Source organism: Carex rostrata, chromosome 5 (genome assembly GCF_964058835.1).
Source record: "Carex rostrata chromosome 5, lpCarRost1.2, whole genome shotgun sequence".
Classification (NCBI taxonomy): Eukaryota; Viridiplantae; Streptophyta; class Magnoliopsida; order Poales; family Cyperaceae; genus Carex; species Carex rostrata.
Genome location: NC_135922.1, coordinates 4567742 through 4589000, shown reverse-complemented (window position 1 = coordinate 4589000; position 21259 = coordinate 4567742). Strand labels below are relative to the sequence as shown.

General features: G+C 39.1%; 3 protein-coding genes across 3 annotated transcripts in view; 1 reads left to right on the top strand and 2 right to left on the bottom strand.

Moving 5' to 3' along the window:
• The window catches only part of LOC144553949 (ethylene-responsive transcription factor ERF071-like), a 36880-nt gene extending 30099 nt beyond the window's left edge, over positions 1-6781 (bottom strand). Inside the window, exon 1 of the mRNA XM_078302123.1 lies at positions 6778-6781. The gene's annotated coding sequence lies outside the window, so the exon portion shown is untranslated. The remainder of the gene's footprint in view (positions 1-6777) is intronic.
• On the top strand, positions 3674-6443 carry LOC144554380 (protein neprosin-like). Its single transcript, XM_078302701.1, has 5 exons — positions 3674-3724; positions 4563-4736; positions 5118-5171; positions 5384-5536; positions 5875-6443. The coding sequence occupies exons 1-5, from the start codon at positions 3674-3676 to the stop codon at positions 6265-6267; spliced, it is 825 nt and encodes a 274-aa protein (XP_078158827.1). The 3' UTR covers positions 6268-6443.
• Positions 6782-16912: 10131 nt separating the features above from the next.
• Positions 16913-21020, bottom strand: LOC144553733 (putative disease resistance RPP13-like protein 1). Its single transcript, XM_078301937.1, has 3 exons — positions 20538-21020; positions 17637-20311; positions 16913-17042 (listed from the first exon to the last, which is right to left on the bottom strand). The coding sequence occupies exons 1-3, from the start codon at positions 20895-20897 to the stop codon at positions 16913-16915; spliced, it is 3165 nt and encodes a 1054-aa protein (XP_078158063.1). The 5' UTR covers positions 20898-21020.
• Positions 21021-21259: the final 239 nt, after the last annotated feature.

Here is a 21259-nt window from a genome sequence, read left to right as displayed (position 1 = left end):
CCGAAGAGTTAGAAAATTCAAGTTGTTTGGAAGTTGTACCTTTCAAGTATCGAAGTATCCATTTAACCGCTTGCCAATGTTCCTTTCCAGGATTGGCCATGAAGCGGCTAACTACACTAATGGCATGAGCTAGATCAAGACGGGTGCATACCATTGCGTACATGAGTGAGCCAACTGCACTGGCATATGGTACATTTGCCATTTCATCAACTTCTTTTTCTGAAAACGGTGACATTTGTCTTGACAACTTGAAGTGTGCACCTAAAGGAATAGTAACAGACTTCGCCTTGCTCATGCCGAACCTCTCTAGGACCTTAAGAATGTAACCTTCCTGAGAGAGATATAGCTTGTTTTCCTTTCCGTCTCTTGAGATTTCCATGCCAAGAATTTTCTTTGCTGCTCCAAGGTCTTTCATATGGAATTCTGTTTTCAGTTTCACCTTCAACTTGGCAATGTCAGACGTTCTTAGCTGCAATAAGCATGTCATCTACATAAAGTAACAAATACATAAAGGAGTGGCCACACCTTTTAATGTAAACACAAGCATCAAAATTACTTCTTTCAAAACCAATACTGGTAATGAATTGGTCAAACCTCTTATACCATTGACGTGGAGACTGTTTGAGACCGTAAAGAGATTTCTGTAACTTGCATACATAGTCTCTTTTACCGTCAATGTAATACCCCTCTGGTTGCTCCATGTAGATTTCTTCATCTAAATCCCCGTGTAGGAAAGCCGTTTTCACATCAAGTTGCTCCAACTCCAAATCATTTTGAGCAACCATACCAAGAATCAACCTAATAGAAGTGTGTTTCACAACAGGAGAATAAATGTCAGTAAAATCTATACCTGGAATTTGACTGAACCCCTTTGCTACCAAACGGGCCTTGTAGCGAGGATCTTCAATTGCAGGAATGCCCTCCTTCTTCTTATACACCCACTTGCACTTGATGGCCCGCTTACCGGGAGGAAGCTTTGTCAGTTTCCATGTGTTATTCTCCTGTAAAGCTTGCATTTCTTCTTGCATAGCAACTAACCATTTTTCTGAATCAAAACAACTTACAGCTTGATGGTAACTTTGCGGATCAGTTCCATTGTCGATTTCAGACGCTGCAGCTAAGGCAAAACCGACAAAATTTGACTCCTCTATCAGCCTCTTGGGTGCATGTATGTTCCTTCTAGGGCGTGTAGCAACAATTGTTTGGACTGGTGCACCGGTAGCGGATGGAACTTGAACTTGAGCTGAACTGACCCGTGTTGCTGCCGTGTCAGACACACCTGCTGCTGCTCCAGAACTGGACAGCAGCTGCTATCGCATATCAGAACCAGACAGTAGCTGGTTCGGTTGCTGGTTCTGCTCAATTTCATCAGAATTGTTACTGGGCTGCTGCTGCTGCTGGTATAATTCAGTTCCAGCTGAAAATAGTTCTGCATTTGGGGCAGCAGCTGCAGTCGACTGGGATTGTGCAGAATACGGCACTAATTGAAGCTCCACCTTAGAATGTTCCAGAGGCAGCAAGCTGATTATCTTCTGGCGCAGTAAAAGCATCATTTGGACCTGCATTTGCTGCAATATCTTGCCCTCTATTAATAAGAGAACTTTCATCAAATATCACATTTCTAGAGACAATTATCTTAGAAGTATGTGGGTTCCACAATCTATAACCTTTGACACCGGGAGAATAACCAAGGAAAATACATTTCACTGACCTTGGATCGAGTTTCCCATTACTTACGTGTGCATATGCTGGGCAACCAAAAATCTTCAAACTGTTGTAATCAGCAGCCTTACCCGACCACCTCTCCTCAGGTGTTTTCATATTCAAAGACGAGTGAGGTGATCGGTTTGTAATGAAGCAAGCCGTATTAATGGCTTCAGCCCAAAATTGCTTCCCCAGGCCTGAATTTGAGAGCATACATCTTGCCTTTTCCAAAATGGTACGATTCATCCGTTCTGCCACGCCGTTCTGTTGTGGAGTTCCAGGGACCGTCAGGTGCCTCACAATACCCTCTTCTTTGCAGAATCGGTTAAGTGCACCAGAGCAAAACTCTAAACCATTGTCGGTTCTCAATTTCTTTATCTCCCTTTCTGTTTGCTTTTCTATCATAACCTTCCAAGATTTAAAAGCATCAAAAGCCTCAGATTTATGTTTTAGAAAATAAACCCATACCTTTCTAGAGTAGTCATCGATGAAAGTGACCATGTATCGGGCTCCACTAAGAGATGCTTCACGAGACGGGCCCCAAACATCGGCATGGATGTAGTCGAGAATACCTTTGGTGACATGCATGGCTGGAGTGTTGAAAGTGACACGCTTCTGCTTGCCGAATAAGCAGTGATCACAAAAGCCCACCTTGGATATGTTGCACTTTCCAAAGAGACCTCGGTTGCTCAACTCGATTAGACCCCAATCACTCATGTGACCGAGACGCATGTGCGACAATTTCGTATCATCGGTTATCTCTGCAACTGCTGCGTGTCCAACTACCGTGTCACCCTCAAGTATGTAAAGATTACCTTTTCTTATCCCTTTCAACACGACTAGCTGCCCGTGAGAGATCTTCAAGACACCACCTTTGCCCGAGAAAGAACAGCCCTTGTCTTCTAGGGCGCTCAAAGAAATCAGATTTCTCTTCATGTCAGGAACGTATCGGACGTCAGAAAGAGTCCGGACCAAGCCATCTCTAGTCCGAATCTGAACTGTACCAATGCCTTCTATCTTGCAAGAGTTCTCATTTCCCATAAACACTACCCCTTCAGACACCGGGTTGTAGAAGTTGAACCAGTGTTTGTGCGGTGTAATGTGAAAGGAACAGGCTGAGTCTATGGTCCATTCTTCCCTTCTATTCTCTAAACCTTTGGCAACCAGAAGGGCCGTAGAGTTTTCAATTTCAGAGTTTTCCTCAGCAAACAAAGCAAAATCACTTTGGTCAGTAGCTATATTGGCATTTCCTGAATCATCTTCTTTCGGGTTTACACCACCAGATTTCAATTTGTTTTGTAACTTAAAGCAATTTTTCTTAAAATGCCCCTTTTTCTTACAATAGTTGCAAACCAAATTTTTGTGTTGGGATTTAGATCTAGGCCTTGAATTGTCAATTTTGCCCCTTTCAATTGAACATTGCTAAATCCTCATCATCGGTTTTAACACCAAGATTTTCAAGATCATTAATAATCTCACGAAATTCCTCTAAATAGATTTTTAAGGATTTACCTTCCATCCTGTGAGAGTAGAGTCGGGCCTTTGCATACAGCCGTGTAGCGGGTGTCTTTGTCATGAGCAGGGACTCGAGTCTTTCCCATAGGTTCTTTGTGGTTTTCTCCTTGATAACTTGCTGTAGGATCTCGTTCGAGAGGTGCAACCGAACTTGAGCAAGGGCTTTTGCATCCTTTTTCTTCTTCTCAGCATCATCATTGCCTGTTATATTGTTCACCCCGAGGATGGCTTCCTCAAGATCTAGGGAAGTCAAGATTGACTCCATCTTTACCTGCCACAGATTGAACTTGGTTGTTGAAGTGAGCGGTGCTAGATCAATTCTTGATGACGATGCCATGACCTAACCTGGCTCTGATACCAATAGTTAGGAACTAAAGAGCAGATTGATCTTGTCACAGCAGGAACAGAGTCATCAAAAGAACCAGTGATCTGGTAAAATACCAATACAGTAGCGATGAACAGTACTGTAGCGTACTGTAGCACGGAAGATGCTGTAGCGAATACAGTAGCACACAAAACTATAAACTTGTAAGAAAGTATTGAACACAAGAATTTTACGTGGAAAACCCTAAAATTAGGGTAAAAAACCACGGGCGGCAGCAGCCAGAAGAATTCACTAATATTGGTAAATTGTACAATTACAGCAACATATTCCAACTCTAATATATATATTAATTCCTCTCTTAATTTAGGCAACAACAAAGAAAGGAAGTAAATAATAATAATAAAGATCATGCCAAAGATTCTATTGCTGAGAACACAAAGAAGAAATTGGGCCAGCTGTAGAGTCTAATTTTGGGCATTGAAGTCCAGTAAATTAAGTCGCCTATTTCACTTTTCTTATTTTGAAGTCAGAAAAAGGGATAGTCCGATTCACATTACGAATTTGGTTTGATGTCTATTCCAAGCAGTTCGATCCACTTCAAAATTCACGAGGACTGCTTAAATATTAGTGCTGATGAAGCATGCACGAGCATTGCAGTATCCATTACAAAAGAAAAACGATAATACAATAAGAAAAGAAAAAAAAATTCCTCTGCAAGTTTACTAATATATAGGATCTTGCGGATATATTGCAGTATATATTCAAGGAATTATTATGTTGCTAATGTTAAAATTTCATAACAAAAACATATAAGCAAACCTCTTGATCCTACAGGTAGGTTTTACTGGAGGCCCACTAGGAATCGAATCAGCAGATGATTCATCCAGCGACGGTTCAACAAAAAGAGCTAATTTATGTATTAATTCAATCTCCATTTCTGACTTATCAATGAAATATAGTTCTGGTGATAATATATGATATATACAGATTCTGATTTAATGTTTCTTGGACTCATTAGACTGCAGGTTACCAGAGTAGGGGTCTCCTTGGTGATACATTTTGGCATGGAGTAAGAGCTAATTTAACTGTATGGAAAGTATATGATGTGCAACCTCGTTCAAGTAGCGGGGCTTACATATCAGTAGTCAACACAGAAGGTGAAGGAATAGAGGTTATCGGAGCTGGATATCACGTATGTCATTGCATTTGTTCTTCATATGTTTTTAGATTACCATCCATCAAGAAAAAGACGTAAAACAGGACATTCAAATTATGGTAATAAGGTAGTCGTATTCTAACATAATATTGTCATCATATATAACAGCTATATATATATTTTCAAATCAAATATACATGTTTATTAGATATAGCACAAACAGAAATTTAATTAAAAAAAAATATTTGCACGCCTCAACAAATTTGAACAAAACAAGACAAAAAGATCAAATAAATAAAACCAATTATACAAGTATGATATCCTAGTTCTGAAATTTATCAAAAGCAATGACTAAGAGGTAACAATCTTCATTTAACTTGTTACTGCGTATTAACTTTGAATAAAAAAATTTGGCAGGTAAACCCTAGACTTTATAATGATACTAAGGTGCATTTCTTCACATACTGGGAAGTAAGTATTCCAAAAGTTCTTCTCTTTATTTAAAATTTATTGCATGTTCTCATCTCATCTACCTATACAAATTAATTGTTTTGTAATAGCTCAATGGATGGGCTCGTACAGGTCATGGATCAGTTCCCTATGGGATTGCATTGGTACTTTATTAAGTCAAGTTCTCAATTTAATATGGAATACATAATTGATCTCTATTGCAGAGTACGGAGAGTACACATGGCAACACGACAGGCTGCTACAATGAACTTTGTGAAGGTTACAAAGAATCGAAAGTTGCCGATCTTTATCCTGGAGGACGCTTTGGAGCTCCACTATCAATTTATGACGGGAAACAGAGAACACTTACAATTATGATAAAGAAGGTCCTCAGTACTATATATCTCTTTTACTAAACAAATATTTAAACACATGCATTACTGCATAATCTACATATGTCACTATCTGCCATGCATACTAACTATATCTAACAGAAAGTTTCACTAACTCCATATATTAAGATTGTTTCAATTCATATCTTGCATAGTCTGCATTGCAGTGATTTAGGATTATTTCCCGTATTTAATTTTGATTATATAGTTTAAAATCTACTCTACCCTTGATTCAACGAAAGTAATTGCATGAGTAATATCACTGGAATCAAAAGTTTCATAGAACGTTAGTAAAATACACTACTATGTATGAACTTCTTCAGCATGTGTAGGATGAACAAAGTGGCGACTGGTCATTGTACAGAGAAGATCATGATCGCTTGGTATTGCTAGGATGGTGGCCAAAGAAACTCTTCAAGTATTTGTCGGAAAAAGCCGAGACAATTCAATGGGTAGGATTTGTTAGCCATGACTCTAATGAGAGAAGTCCTTCCATGGGCAGTGGGCATCCCCCCACGGAGCTAGAGGGTAAAGCAGCTTGGTTCAGTGATTGCTTTGGGTTGGATGAATCTGGTGAAGTATATGAGGATAATTATGATCCAGTGAAATACTATATAGATAGACCAGATTGTTATAATGTCTCTGAATGGTACGTGTCGGACGAGCAAGAGGCACGACGCCACTTCTTTTATGGTGGACCAGGCGGTTGCTCTCTACCAAAATGAGGAGGCAGTTTGCATAAAGTGTAAACAATGGAATGTATAAGTTCAAAATATGTCATGTGGTGGATTTCATTTGGTTAGTATAACATAGAAATAAATATTGCACCATTGTTCTGAAACGTGTAGGTAAGAAATTAATTAACATGTACTGTCTTTACTTCAATTTATAATAAGAACATATTGTTTGTTCTTCCTTGGAGGATTAATATTTTATTGTATATTTAATACTAATAAATAATTAATTAAGGTTATTTCTGTCTTTTTTGTTTGTTTGGTGCACATAAATTGTGTTGATGAATTAGAAGTACTTTTGTGTTGTGCAACTCAGAGAAAAGCACAACTATTTTTATTAGATTATTAGCTCATACATAAACTTCTGAGTGTAGAATTTATGTACATAGAAGTAAAATATGATCTGATCCAACTGTAACCCGGTTCGGCCACTTGATTTTTATTGACAGTAAAATTAATCTGCTTTGGATTTTATCAATGACCTAAAGTTAGAGCGGTAACCTAGTTGGATTATATTTGAATCCAGAGCAACTTGTAAAATAAGATGTCATTAGTAACATAACCCCAAGTCTGACCCAACTCGAAATAAACCATATTACATACATGCAAAATGACATGAGCTCGGCCCTAGCAGAATATGAAACAAACAATGAAAACAGCTTAGTCTTAATTTGACTTTGGTCGAGTACCCAAACGATGACCTAATCTAAACTTAAAACTATCACCTGTGGATTTTCTTAGCTTCTTAACTATAAAAATATTCATGGTGTACAATTTTCACTTTTTAAGATCTAACAATTTGATTTCTCAGAGGAATGTGCACTTTCTTTGGGCCCTCAAAGTACCACATTGTATCCTCATTTTATTGCGTGATTGATGCAACAAATTTGAATAATCATGGTGAACGATCTTAAAAAAGAGACGCCAGTGGCTTGTCAACAAAATATGTGTCAATTGTGTTAATTTAAAGGAAGAACAAAAATTGTGGTGTCTGACTCAGAGATGTTAAAGATTTGCAAGATACATAAATTGTAAAAAAAGAGAGAAAAATTACAGTTTATGTGCGTGCTAGGTGCTATTATAGGTGATGGCACAAATTTGATTCCCGGAGTAATGTGCGCTTTCTTTGAGCCCTCAGGTACGACCTACAATCCTCATTTTTTTGTGTCATTGATGGCAGAAGTTTGAATAATCTTGAAAAAAAACAGTAAAGTTTATGACATTATGTCGTAATTTTTTAATTTTTTTTTAAAATGTTTGGCTTTGACGGGGGATGATTTTAAAAATTTTGGTCTATTTGATTGAACTGTTTTTTTTTGAAAAATGAACCTAGCCGATCCATTTAACAAGAAAATCAAACCGTTTAAACTGAACTCTCTCGGTAAACCGATAAACACCCCTACTTGCTATCCTAGGTAATATGAGGTACATAATTAATTATCTTGAAATATCAATTATTTCAAGCATTTATATTGGTACGCTTGAAGGCCCAAAGTAATTAACTAGATTTGGAGCTTAGTAGCAAGCCCGGCCAAAAGTAACCAATACAATTCAGTTAATTCATATCTTTTAAACTATTCTTCGATCTATGATGCACTATTTTAGACATCCATATATAAAAAATAAAATATTGGTTGTAAATTTGTCAAAAGCAACACAAGAGTAACGGAATACAATTCAGTTAATTCAAATTTTAGAGAACATCCATATGTAAAAATAAAAAAAATGGTTGCGAATCCGTCAAAAGAAACACAACACAGTAGCAGGGGGGAAAACACATGTATCCACGAAAAAATCAATTAACTCTTTGAACTAAAGCCTCAACATAGCAGGTCTTCTTCCTTGTTATCAGGATCCCCAGTTGTACGAGTTGCTGTACAGGGTGTTGATAATTGCCAACCTGGAATTGATTTAATGGCAGTTTAACACAACAATATATGGAAAGTTAACAGTTGTACCAGTTCTTCCGAAGTTGTAGCAGTTAACAGTTTACACGATAATTGCCAACCTGAAATTGGTACCAGTTTTACCAGTTCTAATGGCAGTTAACACAATAATCGATGGAAAGTTTTACCAAGGATTTCAGCTTTTGTATTCCAGGCATATATATTATCTGATCACATTCATAAATTTCCAACTCTTCAAGTTCTAATGGCAGTATTTACAACACATAATGTATTGAACCAACCTGTAAGGACTGTTAACACAACCTGTAAGGCTATGTAGAAGCTCTTCCGATACGGCAAGTCATCTTTCTCTAGAAGCTCTACATGCAGTAGCACATCACTTGCCTACATTTACCAGCATACAACCAATCATTGAAGACACAACATGACAAATTTTATTAGATCAAGAAAATAAAATTTTCAATTATTACTTATATTTTATTACCCTTGCTTCCTACAGGAAATATATGGTGAATCAGTTCTCCTGTTGGTAAAAGGAGAGCCTCTAGAGATCGCATTCTCCTGTAGTCTAAGCCATAATTAATATGTGCCTGACATAGCAACAAGAATGTAATTAATTTTCGAAACTGGTACCATCCAATATGATTTATTGTAAAGATTACTTATTTGATTAATTCTATCAAAATATTGCATGTTATGTGTTGAATATTGTATTGTTAGATAAGGGTATTTAGGTAAAAGTGTGAATAGAATAGTTATAGGGACTAAAGTGTAAGATTGTGTGTGTATATGTAGACAGACCTAAATCAATGAAAATCAATCGTTCCAGTTTAACTCACCGTAACTTTATGGTATCAGAGCGGGAGTCCGTTGCGTGAGCGTGAGCATCCGCCGCCGCCGCCGTGGTCCGCTAGTTTCCGCACGCCCAGCGCGAGTCGCGTCTCCAGTGCGAGTTGCTGTCGCCGCGTCCGCTAGTTATAGCGTGAGTCGCTGTCTGCAGCTCCAGCGTGAGTCGCTGTCTTCGCGTTCGCAGCTCCGGTGCGATTTCCTCTTCTCGTTACTCATCTGAGCGTGAGTGAAGGGTGTGAGCGAAAGTTTTAGCCTGAGCCGTTTTCTGATCTGTTTTCCCTTCTCGTTAGCGTGAGCCATTTTGATCCGTTTCCCTTTCTCGTGAGTGTGATCCGTTACTCATCTCAGCCCAAACTCAAAAAAAAAAAATTCAAAAAAAAAAAAAATTTAAATAAAAAAAAAATGGCACAAGACAGCAGGCACTTCTCTAAACCGTCTCAGGTCATCTCAGTGAGATTGAGTGGGGCTGAAAACTATCTGTTGTGGTCAAGGCAAATGCTTATGCACTTAAAAGGTCAGAGACTAACTGGATATGTTATCGGTACAGCAAATAAACCAGTAGCTGTGGGACAAGAGAAGTTAGAGGAAAAAACTGAGTTTCAGAAGTGGGAGGCAGACGATGGGCAAGTTATGTCATGGCTGGTCAACTCGATGGACGTTAGACTGCAAAATCAGTTTATGATGCTAAACACCGCTCGACAAGTGTGGGATCGGGCGGCCGAGATGTACTCTCAAAAGGGTAACCACGGGCAGATCTATCACCTCCAGTCTAAGTCAGACAGTCTGGTACAGGGAGAAATGGGTGTGACCGAGTATTTCTCAGAATTGAATAATATGTGGGAGCAAATGGATTTCTTTGATCCTTTGGCGATGACATGTTCAGCAGATGCACTAGCCTTTACAAACTGGTTGGAGAAAAGAAGGACCTTTCGCTTCCTTGCTGGCCTCAACACTGAGTTCGAGCAGATCCGACAGAGTCTCTGGCAGAGGAATCCTCTGCCTGCTCTTCGTGATGCCTTTGCAGTAGCAGTTCAAGAGGAAAGCAGGAGGAAAGCAATGGTATCTTTGCCAGTGCAGGAGGGTTCGGCTATGTTCAGCCTGCCACACACAGTATCCTCTCAGGGTGACAAAGTCTGTGATTATTGCCACAGGAAGAATCACACTGAGAGACTTGCTGGGATTTACACGGAAGACCAGCTAGAGGTCGAGGTCGTGATGGTGGCCGTGGCAGAGGACAAGGTAGAAGTCGTGGACCAGGACGTGGTGGAGGATACCAAAAGGCGCATATGGCTGACAGCACTAGTACACCAGGATCAGGCACTGATGATATGGTGACTCAACTGGTGACTCAGCTTGCAGCTCGGTTCTTGTCCACTACCCCAGCTAGCAGTGCCTCATCTACTGCTGCTCCATCTGGGGCTGATGGTTACACTCTCTCATCTCTTCTTACCACTGTAGTTAGACCTGTTGGCACTGTTATAAAAGCCCTAATAGCCGAGTCTAGTTCTGATCGATCCTGGATCGTAGACTCTGGGGCATCTAAGCATATGACCCCTGACCCTACAATGTTCAAAACTTATAAGCCCATGTCTGGGAGAGAAAAGGTACAAACAGCCGATGGCTCACTTTGTTCGATAGCAGGAGTTTGGGATGTAACATGTACTCCAGACCTCCAGCTATCGTCGGTCTTTCATGTTCCTAACTTCACCAATAACCTCCTATCAGTTAGTCAACTGGTGGATGATCTTAACTGTGTTGTTTCTCTGTCTCCTACCCATGTTGTGTTGCAGGAGCTGAAGACAGGAAAAGTGATTGGTATTGGCAAGAGGAGTGAAGGCCTGTACCGACTCAAGCAAGGAGGGGAGTTTTTGGATCCACGAGCCTGTTTGGCAGAGACTCCAGAATTGGAGATGGTTTTGTTACATAGCCGTTTAGGGCATATATCTTTTACTGTGCTTGGAAGGTTGTATCCCAAGTTGTACTCTAAGTGTAATAAGACTAAACTAGTATGTGATGCGTGCGAGTTTGCTAAGCACACCAGAACAATGTATCCCTCTTTTGGTAATAGAAGTTTTTCTTGCTTTGATATTGTTCATTCTGATGTTTGGGGGCCCTCGAGAGTTGCTACTCTATCTGGTTCAAGATGGTTTGTCACTTTATTGATTGTTATAGCCGAATGACTTGGCTGTACCTATTGAGAAGTAAAGAGGGAGTTCTGGAGTGCTTCAAAACCTTTCACAAGATGGTGGAAACCCAATTTGAGAAGAAAGTGAAAGTGTTACGCTCAGATAATGGCACAGAATACACCAACAGGGCAATGCAAGACTTCTTGCGAGGTAATGGTATTATACATCAAACTACATGTGTGAATACACCTGAACAAAATGGTGTTGCAGAAAGGAAGAATAGGCACATCTTGGAAGTAACAAGGTGCCTTCTCTTTGCCATGAATGTTCCGAGGTACCTTTGGGGAGAAGCAGCACAGACTGCTACATATTTGATCAACAGAATGCCTCTGAGAGCGGTGGACTTCAGTACACCACTTGAAATGCTCACAGGGACCACCTCATTTAAGGTACCTCCCAAAAAGTTTGGTTGTGTGTGTTTTGTTCATAACACAACTCCAGGTATTAGTAAACTTGATGCGAAGGCCCACAAATGTGTGTTTGTTGGGTACTCCAGTGGAAAAAAGGGGTATAGATGTTATGACCCTGTGAAAAAGAGGATGCTGGAAAGCTTGGATGTGACATTCCGAGAAACAGAACCCTATTTTACTCTCTCCGATGCACAATCCAATACATCTGCAGTCCCATTTCATGATCTTCTCGAGGTGGTTGTCACCCATTCCTCAGACCGAGTTGGTCGAGAGGGGGAGAGTAAGGAATCTGACAACAGTATAGCCGATGATACTACGATTGGCTTGAGTCCAACTACAGAGACAGATCTGGACTCAAGCATGAACCAAAGCCTACCACCTCCTGATAGGCATATCAACAAGGTTTACACTCGAAAACCTCGCCATGAGAATGTTGAGCAACCTCCGATCCAAGACCAATACCAATTACATGCTCCTGTCGACGGCTCGCCCACACCACAACCTTCAGGTAACTCAGAGTTACCCTCAGGTACTCCTCTTTTCTCTGATCTCGATCTTCCTATTGCATTGCGCAAAGGAGCTCGGTCAACTGTCCTAAAGAAAGAGGAAGATGCCTCAACATCACATCCTATCTCTCACTATGTCTCATTTGAGACACTTTCCCCGACTTACAAAGCATTTGTAACCTCCTTACACTCTAACTCTGTTCCATGTGATTGGAGGAAAGTAATGCAGGACCCAAAGTGGAAGAAGGCAATGTTCGAGGAGATGAGAGCATTAGTCAAGAATGACACCTGGGATATGGTCCCTAGATCGTCCAACAAGAACACTGTAGGATGCAAGTGGGTATACTCGACAAAATATACTCCAGAGGGAAAGGTGGACAGATTCAAGGCCAGATTGGTGGCGAAGGGCTACACACAGACATATGGTGTGGATTATGAGGAGACCTTTGCTCCAGTGGCTAAAATGAATACTGTTAGAACCCTCATCTCGTATGCGGTAAACTTTGGGTGGGATTTGTGCCAGCTGGATGTTAAAAATGCCTTTCTTCATGGTGACCTAAAGGAAGAGGTATATATGGAGATCCCACCTGAGTTTGAAAATGAACAACTGAAGGGTAAAGTGTGTCGTTTGAAGCGCTCCCTGTACGGGTTGAAACAGTCACCCCGAGCCTGGTTTGACAGGTTTTCTATGGCAATGAAAAAACTAGGCTATCAGCAAAGTAGTGCCGATCACACTATGTTCATCCAAAGAAAAGGAGGGAAGATTTGTATTCTGGTTGTGTATGTGGATGATATAGTGTTAACAGGTAATGATCCTGTTGAGATGAAGAGGCTTAAGGCCAGCTTAGCCACAGAGTTTGAGATGAAAGACCTGGGTGAATTGCGCTACTTTCTAGGCATTGAGGTTGCTCGTTCAACAAAAGGGGTAGTTCTCTCACAGCAAAAGTATGTTCTAGATCTGCTGAGAGACACTGGGATGCTTGGGTGTCGACCTGTCAATACACCCATAGACCCTAATAATAAGCTGAAGGGAGGAATAGGTGATCAAGTAGATAGAGGACAGTATCAGCGCCTAGTAGGCAGACTAATCTATTTGGCACATACTCGACCTGATATTGCATACGCTGTGAGCGTAGTGAGCAGATATATGCACGACCCTAGAGTTCCACATCATGAGGCCGTGTATCAGATCTTGAGGTATCTCAAGAGCTGCCCAGGAAAAGGTGTGTTATTCAGTAAGAATGGGCACACTAGGATTGAAGTATATACAGATGCCGATTGGGCAGGGTGTCTTGACGATAGAAAGTCAACTTCAGGCTACTGTTCATTTGTTGGGGGTAATCTGGTTTCTTGGCGAAGCAAGAAGAAGAATGTAGTTGCAAGGTCCACTGCAGAGGCTGAGTATAGAGCCATGGCCCAAGGTGTGAGTGAAGGGTTGTGGTTACGAAGATTGCTATCGGAATTGGGATTATTGGAGAACAAACCCATAATGTTGTATTGTGACAACAAGGCGGCTATAAACATAGCAAACAACCCAGTACAACATGATAGAACTAAACATGTGGAGATTGACCGACACTTTATCAAGGATAAACTTGACGAGAGCATTATATGTATGCCTTTCGTTCGAACCAAGGAGCAAATAGCTGATATCTTCACAAAAGGGTTGAGTGTCACAGACTTCTCCAATGTAATAGGCAAGATGAGCATGATCAATATTTATGCATCATCTTGAGGGGGAGTGTTGAATATTGTATTGTTAGATAAGGGTATTTAGGTAAAAGTGTGAATAGAATAGTTATAGGGACTAAAGTGTAAGATTGTGTGTGTATATGTAGACAGACCTAAATCAATGAAAATCAATCGTTCCAGTTTAACTCACCGTAACTTTATTATGCAATCAATATTGTAAAATACATTATTGTATGTGTAACCCAACTACAAATTTCGTGTGTAAAAACAATGATTGAGTTGAATTCCTTCAAAAATTCAATCTATTAAACAAAAAAAACTAGAGTAATGCAGATCAAGTCTACGTTCTGCCCAGACAGACACGCAGATCAAATCTGTTGTATGCTATGTTTCGAGATTTTCCAAAAGACCGATTACCTTTAAATTTTGATTGTTTTAAATGCTAATATTAATAAATTCAGCTAAAGCCTAGCTCAACATAGCTGCATTCTTCCTTTTCAACAGGCTTTCAATAACTGACATGCAGAAAGTCATCCTGAAAATGATTGAGATTTGCCAAAAATCAGATAAGATGTCCAAAATGCACATATATATGTGGCCGGAAAAAAAATTGTAATATATCATTAGATATTTTGACTACCCGCAGATATTTTATTTGAAATTAAATAAATTCTTAAACAGTTATTTTCTCATGACCAATAATTCTGATTTCTGAAAGCAAAATCCCTTTAATTCCAACTTCAAAAATTAAAAAAAAATATTCCTTCATGTAAATATACCTCTAATACCAATCAGCAATGTTATAATTTAAACTTTGAGCCTCCAGTTTGTGAATTTCAGTTTCTCTGTTTCGAAGCAATAAATATTCCCTAGTATCTAGTATGAACAACATATTATGTACTGAACCAACTTGTAAGTATTGTTAACACAATAAAAACTTCTTTTGGAAATAAAACAAAATAAAAAGGAATTTATTAGCCATACAGTCCAACAGGCCGGCAGGGCATTCCAAGCTCTTTAGACAGAAAGTCGCTGGTCTGTACAAGCTCTACGAACCAGTAGCACATCACTCGCCTACATTTACCAGCATACATTAATGACAAACCTTTATTATATCAAGAAAATGGAATTCTCAATAATTACATACATTTTAGGGAAAATTGGTATTTGCCACTCCAAAACCTTCAAATTGTAAAAATGCCATCCCGAAATTTGAAATTGTAAAAATGCCACTCTAAACTTCATTAATTTGTAATTTTGCCACTCCAAATAATTAATGACTAAAATGCCCTCCCTTCTTCATCTCCTGCCTCCTCTTCTTCTCCTGCCATGGCGAAAACAAATGGGCCCAATGTCAACACAACAAAATTCAATCTTAAAATTAAAAACTGGTGCTGGACTACAACATAAAGAAGATAGACCTGGTTTTAAAACTGTTAGTATACAGTATGGGCAGTGAAGTAGTCACTTTCGGATAGGAGGTGCGTATTGTGTGTGCATTAAGAATATACCTTTGGAACAGGAGGTGTCTTCACTGAACAAGCATCAGATAGGTCATGGAAGAGATAATTCGCCAATTCTTCAATGGATGGTCGCTTTTTATAGAAAAAAATCAGCAACATCTGTGTCGGAAAATCCCATTACCTGAACAACATTTTAATTGATTATTACCAATCATAAAATATTTGCAGGCTTGTAGCCTTAGAGAAATCATACCAACCAGGGTTTTATTATCCCCTACAAATGGTAATTTATTTGAAGTCTTTGGTCTTAGCTGACAGTGGGTATGAAACCGTCTGTTTGTCTGTTTGTTGTTTTCGTCATTAATTATTGAGAAGAAGAAGAAGGGAGGGTATTTTAGTCATTATTTAATTGGAGTGACAAAATTACAAATTAATGAAGTTTGGAGTGGCATTTTTACAATTTCAAATTTCGGGATGACATTTTTAAATTTGAAGGTTTTGGAGTGGCAAATAACCAATTTTCCCTACATTTTATTACCCTTGCTTCCTAAAGGAAATTTCTAATCAATTGTCAATCAGTTCACACTATAGTCTATGCCATACTTAAACTGTACATAACTGAGCAACATGAATCTAATCAATATTTCAAGCTGGTACATACTCATACATCTAAATAAAGAATTAAAGGATGCAAAAAGACATAAACACAAGAGGCTAATTCTGGTAACAACATACACCCAAAGATTTGTCAAGTTCAATTAAAAGGTAAAAGGTAAAAGGAACAAGATACACTGAAATATAAAACCTTAAATTGATAGAGGCGAGGTTATGCACAATAGAGACATATTAGGTCCTCAAAAGCAATGTTTACTTGGACAAAGTTCTTTCAGAGACAAAGTTTCAAGTTAACTAAGATAAAATGAGAGAAGTTTATCTTGAGGAGCTGGCACCAGCCTTGCGACAGAGCTTAGAGAGATGAGGGAAGGAGGCAAGGGTGAGATTTATCAGACCTGTTAGGGTTGAACCAAATGAGCAGTTCAATAGACAACAGTTCGAGCTGCTTAACAAGCCTTCCAAAATCACCCAGGCTCAGCCTGTTTGAATTGATAGAATTAGAATATTAGCTGAAGTCTTTGCATATCAATTCGCTCCAACTCGTTAACTGTTCGGTCCGTTTGTCTACAGGCCTTCCTGTTCAATTAATAGGCATATGTAAGAGGTAGCTGTTTCGAGACAGGTTAAAAAATCTCTTGTAAATATGTAAAGTTTAATTAATAGTTGTTTCTCATTTTTATCTGAATGAAAAGAAAACAAAATCATTCAGAATTGTTTAATATCAACAAAGCGCACTTGATGATTGTTCAGATTCATGACAATGCTTTCCTCAAATATATAATGGCAAGATAGCAAATTAAATAATAGAAAGTACCTTTTAGGAAATGCTTAATGGCAAGAGCATTATTCCCTTAACCTAGGGCCAGTGTTGTGAAATCTTGATTCAAGTCGTGAATTGCTCATGGCCACTAGGACTGTCAAAATCGCTTCCTCTACATCTCGTTCGGTTTCAGAATTGACCTCTTGCTCTTGCCCTTCTTCTTTCATTACCATTCCTTAAATTAATATTTAAAATCTCTGGTGGGTGCAGAGCACCCCTGGTGAAAGCTCTGCACCATGGACAAGAGCTTCTCTTTTGAACAGGCCACCTATGACTAAAATGGCATCGCGATAGTGGGGGCCTCTTCTCCGGGGGGTCCTGAAAATTTTGGAATTTACTAATTATCAGAGTTCTTAGATATAGTTGGCAAATTAAGCATCTGAAAACAATAATTAATTATCTCGTTACTAATATGATATATATACATTCTAAATTTCACAACTAATTTGAAATTACGGCACGTAGTACTTTATAGGTGGTCGAGTTGCAACTTGCAATGAAATCATTTTTTTTAGTATACACAAGACATTACCCCATCTGGGTTTTGAACCTGCAACCTCCGACTCGGAGGGCATTGCCTTGGTCACTAGACTAATTAAAGTTTGGTTCTCAACTTGTAATCAAATCTTATTTTCACATTTGGCACCATATCATACAAATTTCATCCTAGGTGTATGCACTGTGGTTTGTACAATCCAGTATAATTTAGACGATAAACAAATTGCATCCATACCAGCTTGTATGTAACAGTATCATATGGCACGAATACCAAAAAAATGTAAATCCTGAGTTGAATGGTATGTGTGAAAAGAAAAATAAAATAAAAGGAAAGAAATATAGTCTGAATTAAATTTTGTATTCGAGAAAAAGAAATAAAGCTTAGGAAGTACCTTGTAGTTTATTTTATGTTGCCTGCACCACTGCAATAACCCAGGGCAATTAGTAACCTCAACTTTGCAAGGTTCTACAGGAAGCAACTCATCCACCAATACTTTCAATTTCAAACAGTTTGAAATCTTCAAACTTCTGAGTGAAGCAAGGTTTCTCAACCCCAACAATGAGCTCCCAGATGAACCCTCTCGTGCACCCATTGTCAATTCAAGAGAAGGTTCCATAAACGAGCACAGGTTCTCACAATTATCAATGGAAAGTTTGACCAAGGATTTCAACTTTTGGATTCCAGGAATAGATACTAGCTGATGACACCGATCAATATCCAACTCTTCAAGTTCTAATGGCAGCAACTCTGCTTTTAAAAATTGCAAACTATGACAGGACGTAATTTTCAAATACTTTAGTTTGCATAGGCTGCCAATCCATTCTGGAAATGTTATGCCATTGTAACTACTTATCTGTAGCTTGGTAAGATTAGGGTGAGGGTGGAGACTATCCATCACTGAAAAACAACTTTGATCTTCAAGAAGTATGCTCTTATCCCATTCGATGACCAATCCAAGCACAGAGGTACCTGGGCTGTCCCTAGTATAATTCATGTAACTCCACTCTAGTATCAAGTGCTCCAAGTTATGCATACTCACAAGGTTAGCACATTGGACATCCATTAAATTAGGAATATCTCCCAATCCACATATACGAAGAGTTCCTCCCAGATCAGGAAAATCCTTTAACCATCCTATTGTCTCGCATTTGAGTTCAACCTTTACTGCTTGAATTCCTACAATGTTTTTCATGCTGGGTGGTAAATAACTAACACCAGTATGATTGATTTCCAGAGTTTCAAGATTTGTAAGGCTCCCCATGTCACTAGGAAGCTCTTCAAGTTGGTAGCAATGAATAAGGCATAGTTTCTGCAAGGCCTTTAATTGACACAGGGACCCAGGCACCACTTGGAGGCCACAACAATGCTCAATTTGGAGCTCCCCTAAGCTAACTAGCATTCCTATGTTGCTTGGTAACTCCTTAATTTCATGGCATTTCTTAATAAATAGTTTCCTCAAGGCCGTGAGTTGACAAAGGGACTCGGGCAACAACGCAAGGGAATGACACTTATCAATTATAAGTTCTTCTAGGCTAATTAGATTCCCTATTTTTTTTGGCAACTCTTCAAGATGACATTTCCGAAGAGTTAGATTTTTCAAGGTGTAAAGGGAGCATATGCATTCAGGTAACACATTAAAGATCACCCGGGTAAATGAAATATAACGAAGATGTTTGAAATTACCAAAGAAGGGAAGAGATTCTAATTCAAAACCATTGGATCCCCATATTTCTAGAGTCCTTAATTTTGGTGCCATTGAAAGGTCAAAAGTACTGAGAGAGTTGTTGAAGGTAGAAGAAACTATAATGAGTGTGCGTAGAGCAATTAACTTGTTAGAGGGAATAGGATCTATTAGGTTATCATAATGAGCTATATACAAATGGTACAATACACTAGGAAAAATTGGGACCTTACTAGCCTCCATTGAATAACAACCATTTTCCGAATTATATCTTGCTAAATCATGAACTATATCATGCAACTTAAACACATTCCTCTCATATCTGCCTTCTCTTTGAAACAAGGACCTTTGGCACAACTGCTCTACATATTCAAAACCAATTTGTTGTGCTGTCTTGTTTCCTTTAGGCTCAATAAAACCCTGGTACATCCACAATTTCACCAAATATTCTACATCGTATATGTGATCTTTAGGAAATATGGAACAATATAGAAAACAAGACTTTAGATATGTGGGAAGACGTGCATAACTTATTTGAAGAGGTGGAAATATCTCATTTCTAGCATCAGATTCCCACAGTTCACTTTCTAAAATATCTCTCCAACTCTCTTCTTCCGCCTCATACCTCAGAAGGCTAGCAATGGACTTCACAGCCAGGGGCAACATTCCACACTTGTCCATGATTTGCTTCCCAATTTTTACAAACATTGAGTCCTTCTTTTCTACTCCACTGAATGCATAATGTTCGAACATTAGCCAACATTGTTCAGCTGACAAAGACCCGAGGTTGAATGTCGGCTCTGTTTGCATGATTCGTGCGACTGGATCGTTCCTTGTAGTAACTAGGATTTTTGCAAATGCTGCTGACATAAAAGGAGCCTTAAATGAATCCCAAAGATTATCGTTCTCATTCCAGACATCATCGAGGACCAAAAGTATCCTTTTCCCACTTATCTCCTTTCGAATATTCTCTTGCAAAGCACTCAAATTTGTAAGGCCACACTCCTTTCTTGTAATAGACTCCATTGATTCTCTAGTAAGCCTTGCAACATTGAAACCCTCAGATACACATATCCACCCACATTTCTCAAACCTTTGTTGGATTCTTTGATCATTATAAACAAGTTGTGCAAGGGTAGTTTTGCCAATGCCCCCCATGCCAACAATTGCCACCACTGAAACAACATCACGTTCTGAGGACAGCAATTCAATCAGCTTTTCCTTTTCCCTCTCGCGCCCAATGATATTGGCCTGAACTACAAAGTGGCTAATCGGAGCTCTTTGTAATTCGTTGTTGCAACGCTTGGGCCCATCTCCTTCTGACAGTTGAAGTGCTATCCGATCATTCGTAATCTCATCAAATCTGCTCCTTATTTGCTGAATATCATTGAGTATGCCGTTTGGAACCTGAGAAATTATAATTACATTGAGTTTATATATAGTACACGTCTTCGCAGAACGAAATAAAATAATTTGTTACCTGAATTAGCCTCTTTTTAGGAGAATCATCTATTGCGTCAATTTGTGTCCACAAGAGTTTGACTGACATGTCTTTGATCTCGTTCTGCTCATGAACACAAAATCTATCACATATATCATTTGCACACAAGGAAATTTAAATTACATTAGTTACCTGAATTAGCTTCCCTTTATGAGAATCTTGTGGAGAAGCATCTCTTTCCTCAACTTGCGCCCGTAAGACTTCATAGTGGTACTCACCCAGTACATCCTCTGCATCATACGCAACACTCTTGAGCTCCTTCAACCAGAGCTTGACTGATGAGTCTGTGATCTCCCTCTGCTCCGCATCATACAACGTGGCCTTGATGCGCTCCAGCATCCTCATCAATTTCTTCAATTCAACCTCAATTTGGTGGTTTTGATCTACACCAGGAGACGAGGAAGAAGACGAAGATTGTGCAGATGCAATGACAGTGGGCAGCAATTTGTCTCCCAAAGAGAGAAGGTTCGAAATCACTCCACCTAGACCCATCGATCTAAAATTACAAAGTTCTTCTCTTCTACTGTGTTGATATGAAATGCTGGGTAGAGAAACTAATTATTGGGGAGTTTGGGAAGAGTGGGTGTTAGGTTCTTGTCTGCTCGCGAAGAAGCTTGGAAGATACCTAAACTAATTCTTGGTTGCTTTTCATCTTTCAAACTATGTTACCTAACAGCATTGACATACTCAAACACACTCTGAATATTCGGTGTTCACCTAAGTACAAGAGGAACAGACAAATCAAAGATTAATTAATTAAAGATAAAAACAATCTTATCAGAGTCAAGAGTCAACAGTCAAAGCTCAAGCTGTCCGCAACTCAAGACCTTCTACATGGCATCATCGTTACTCGT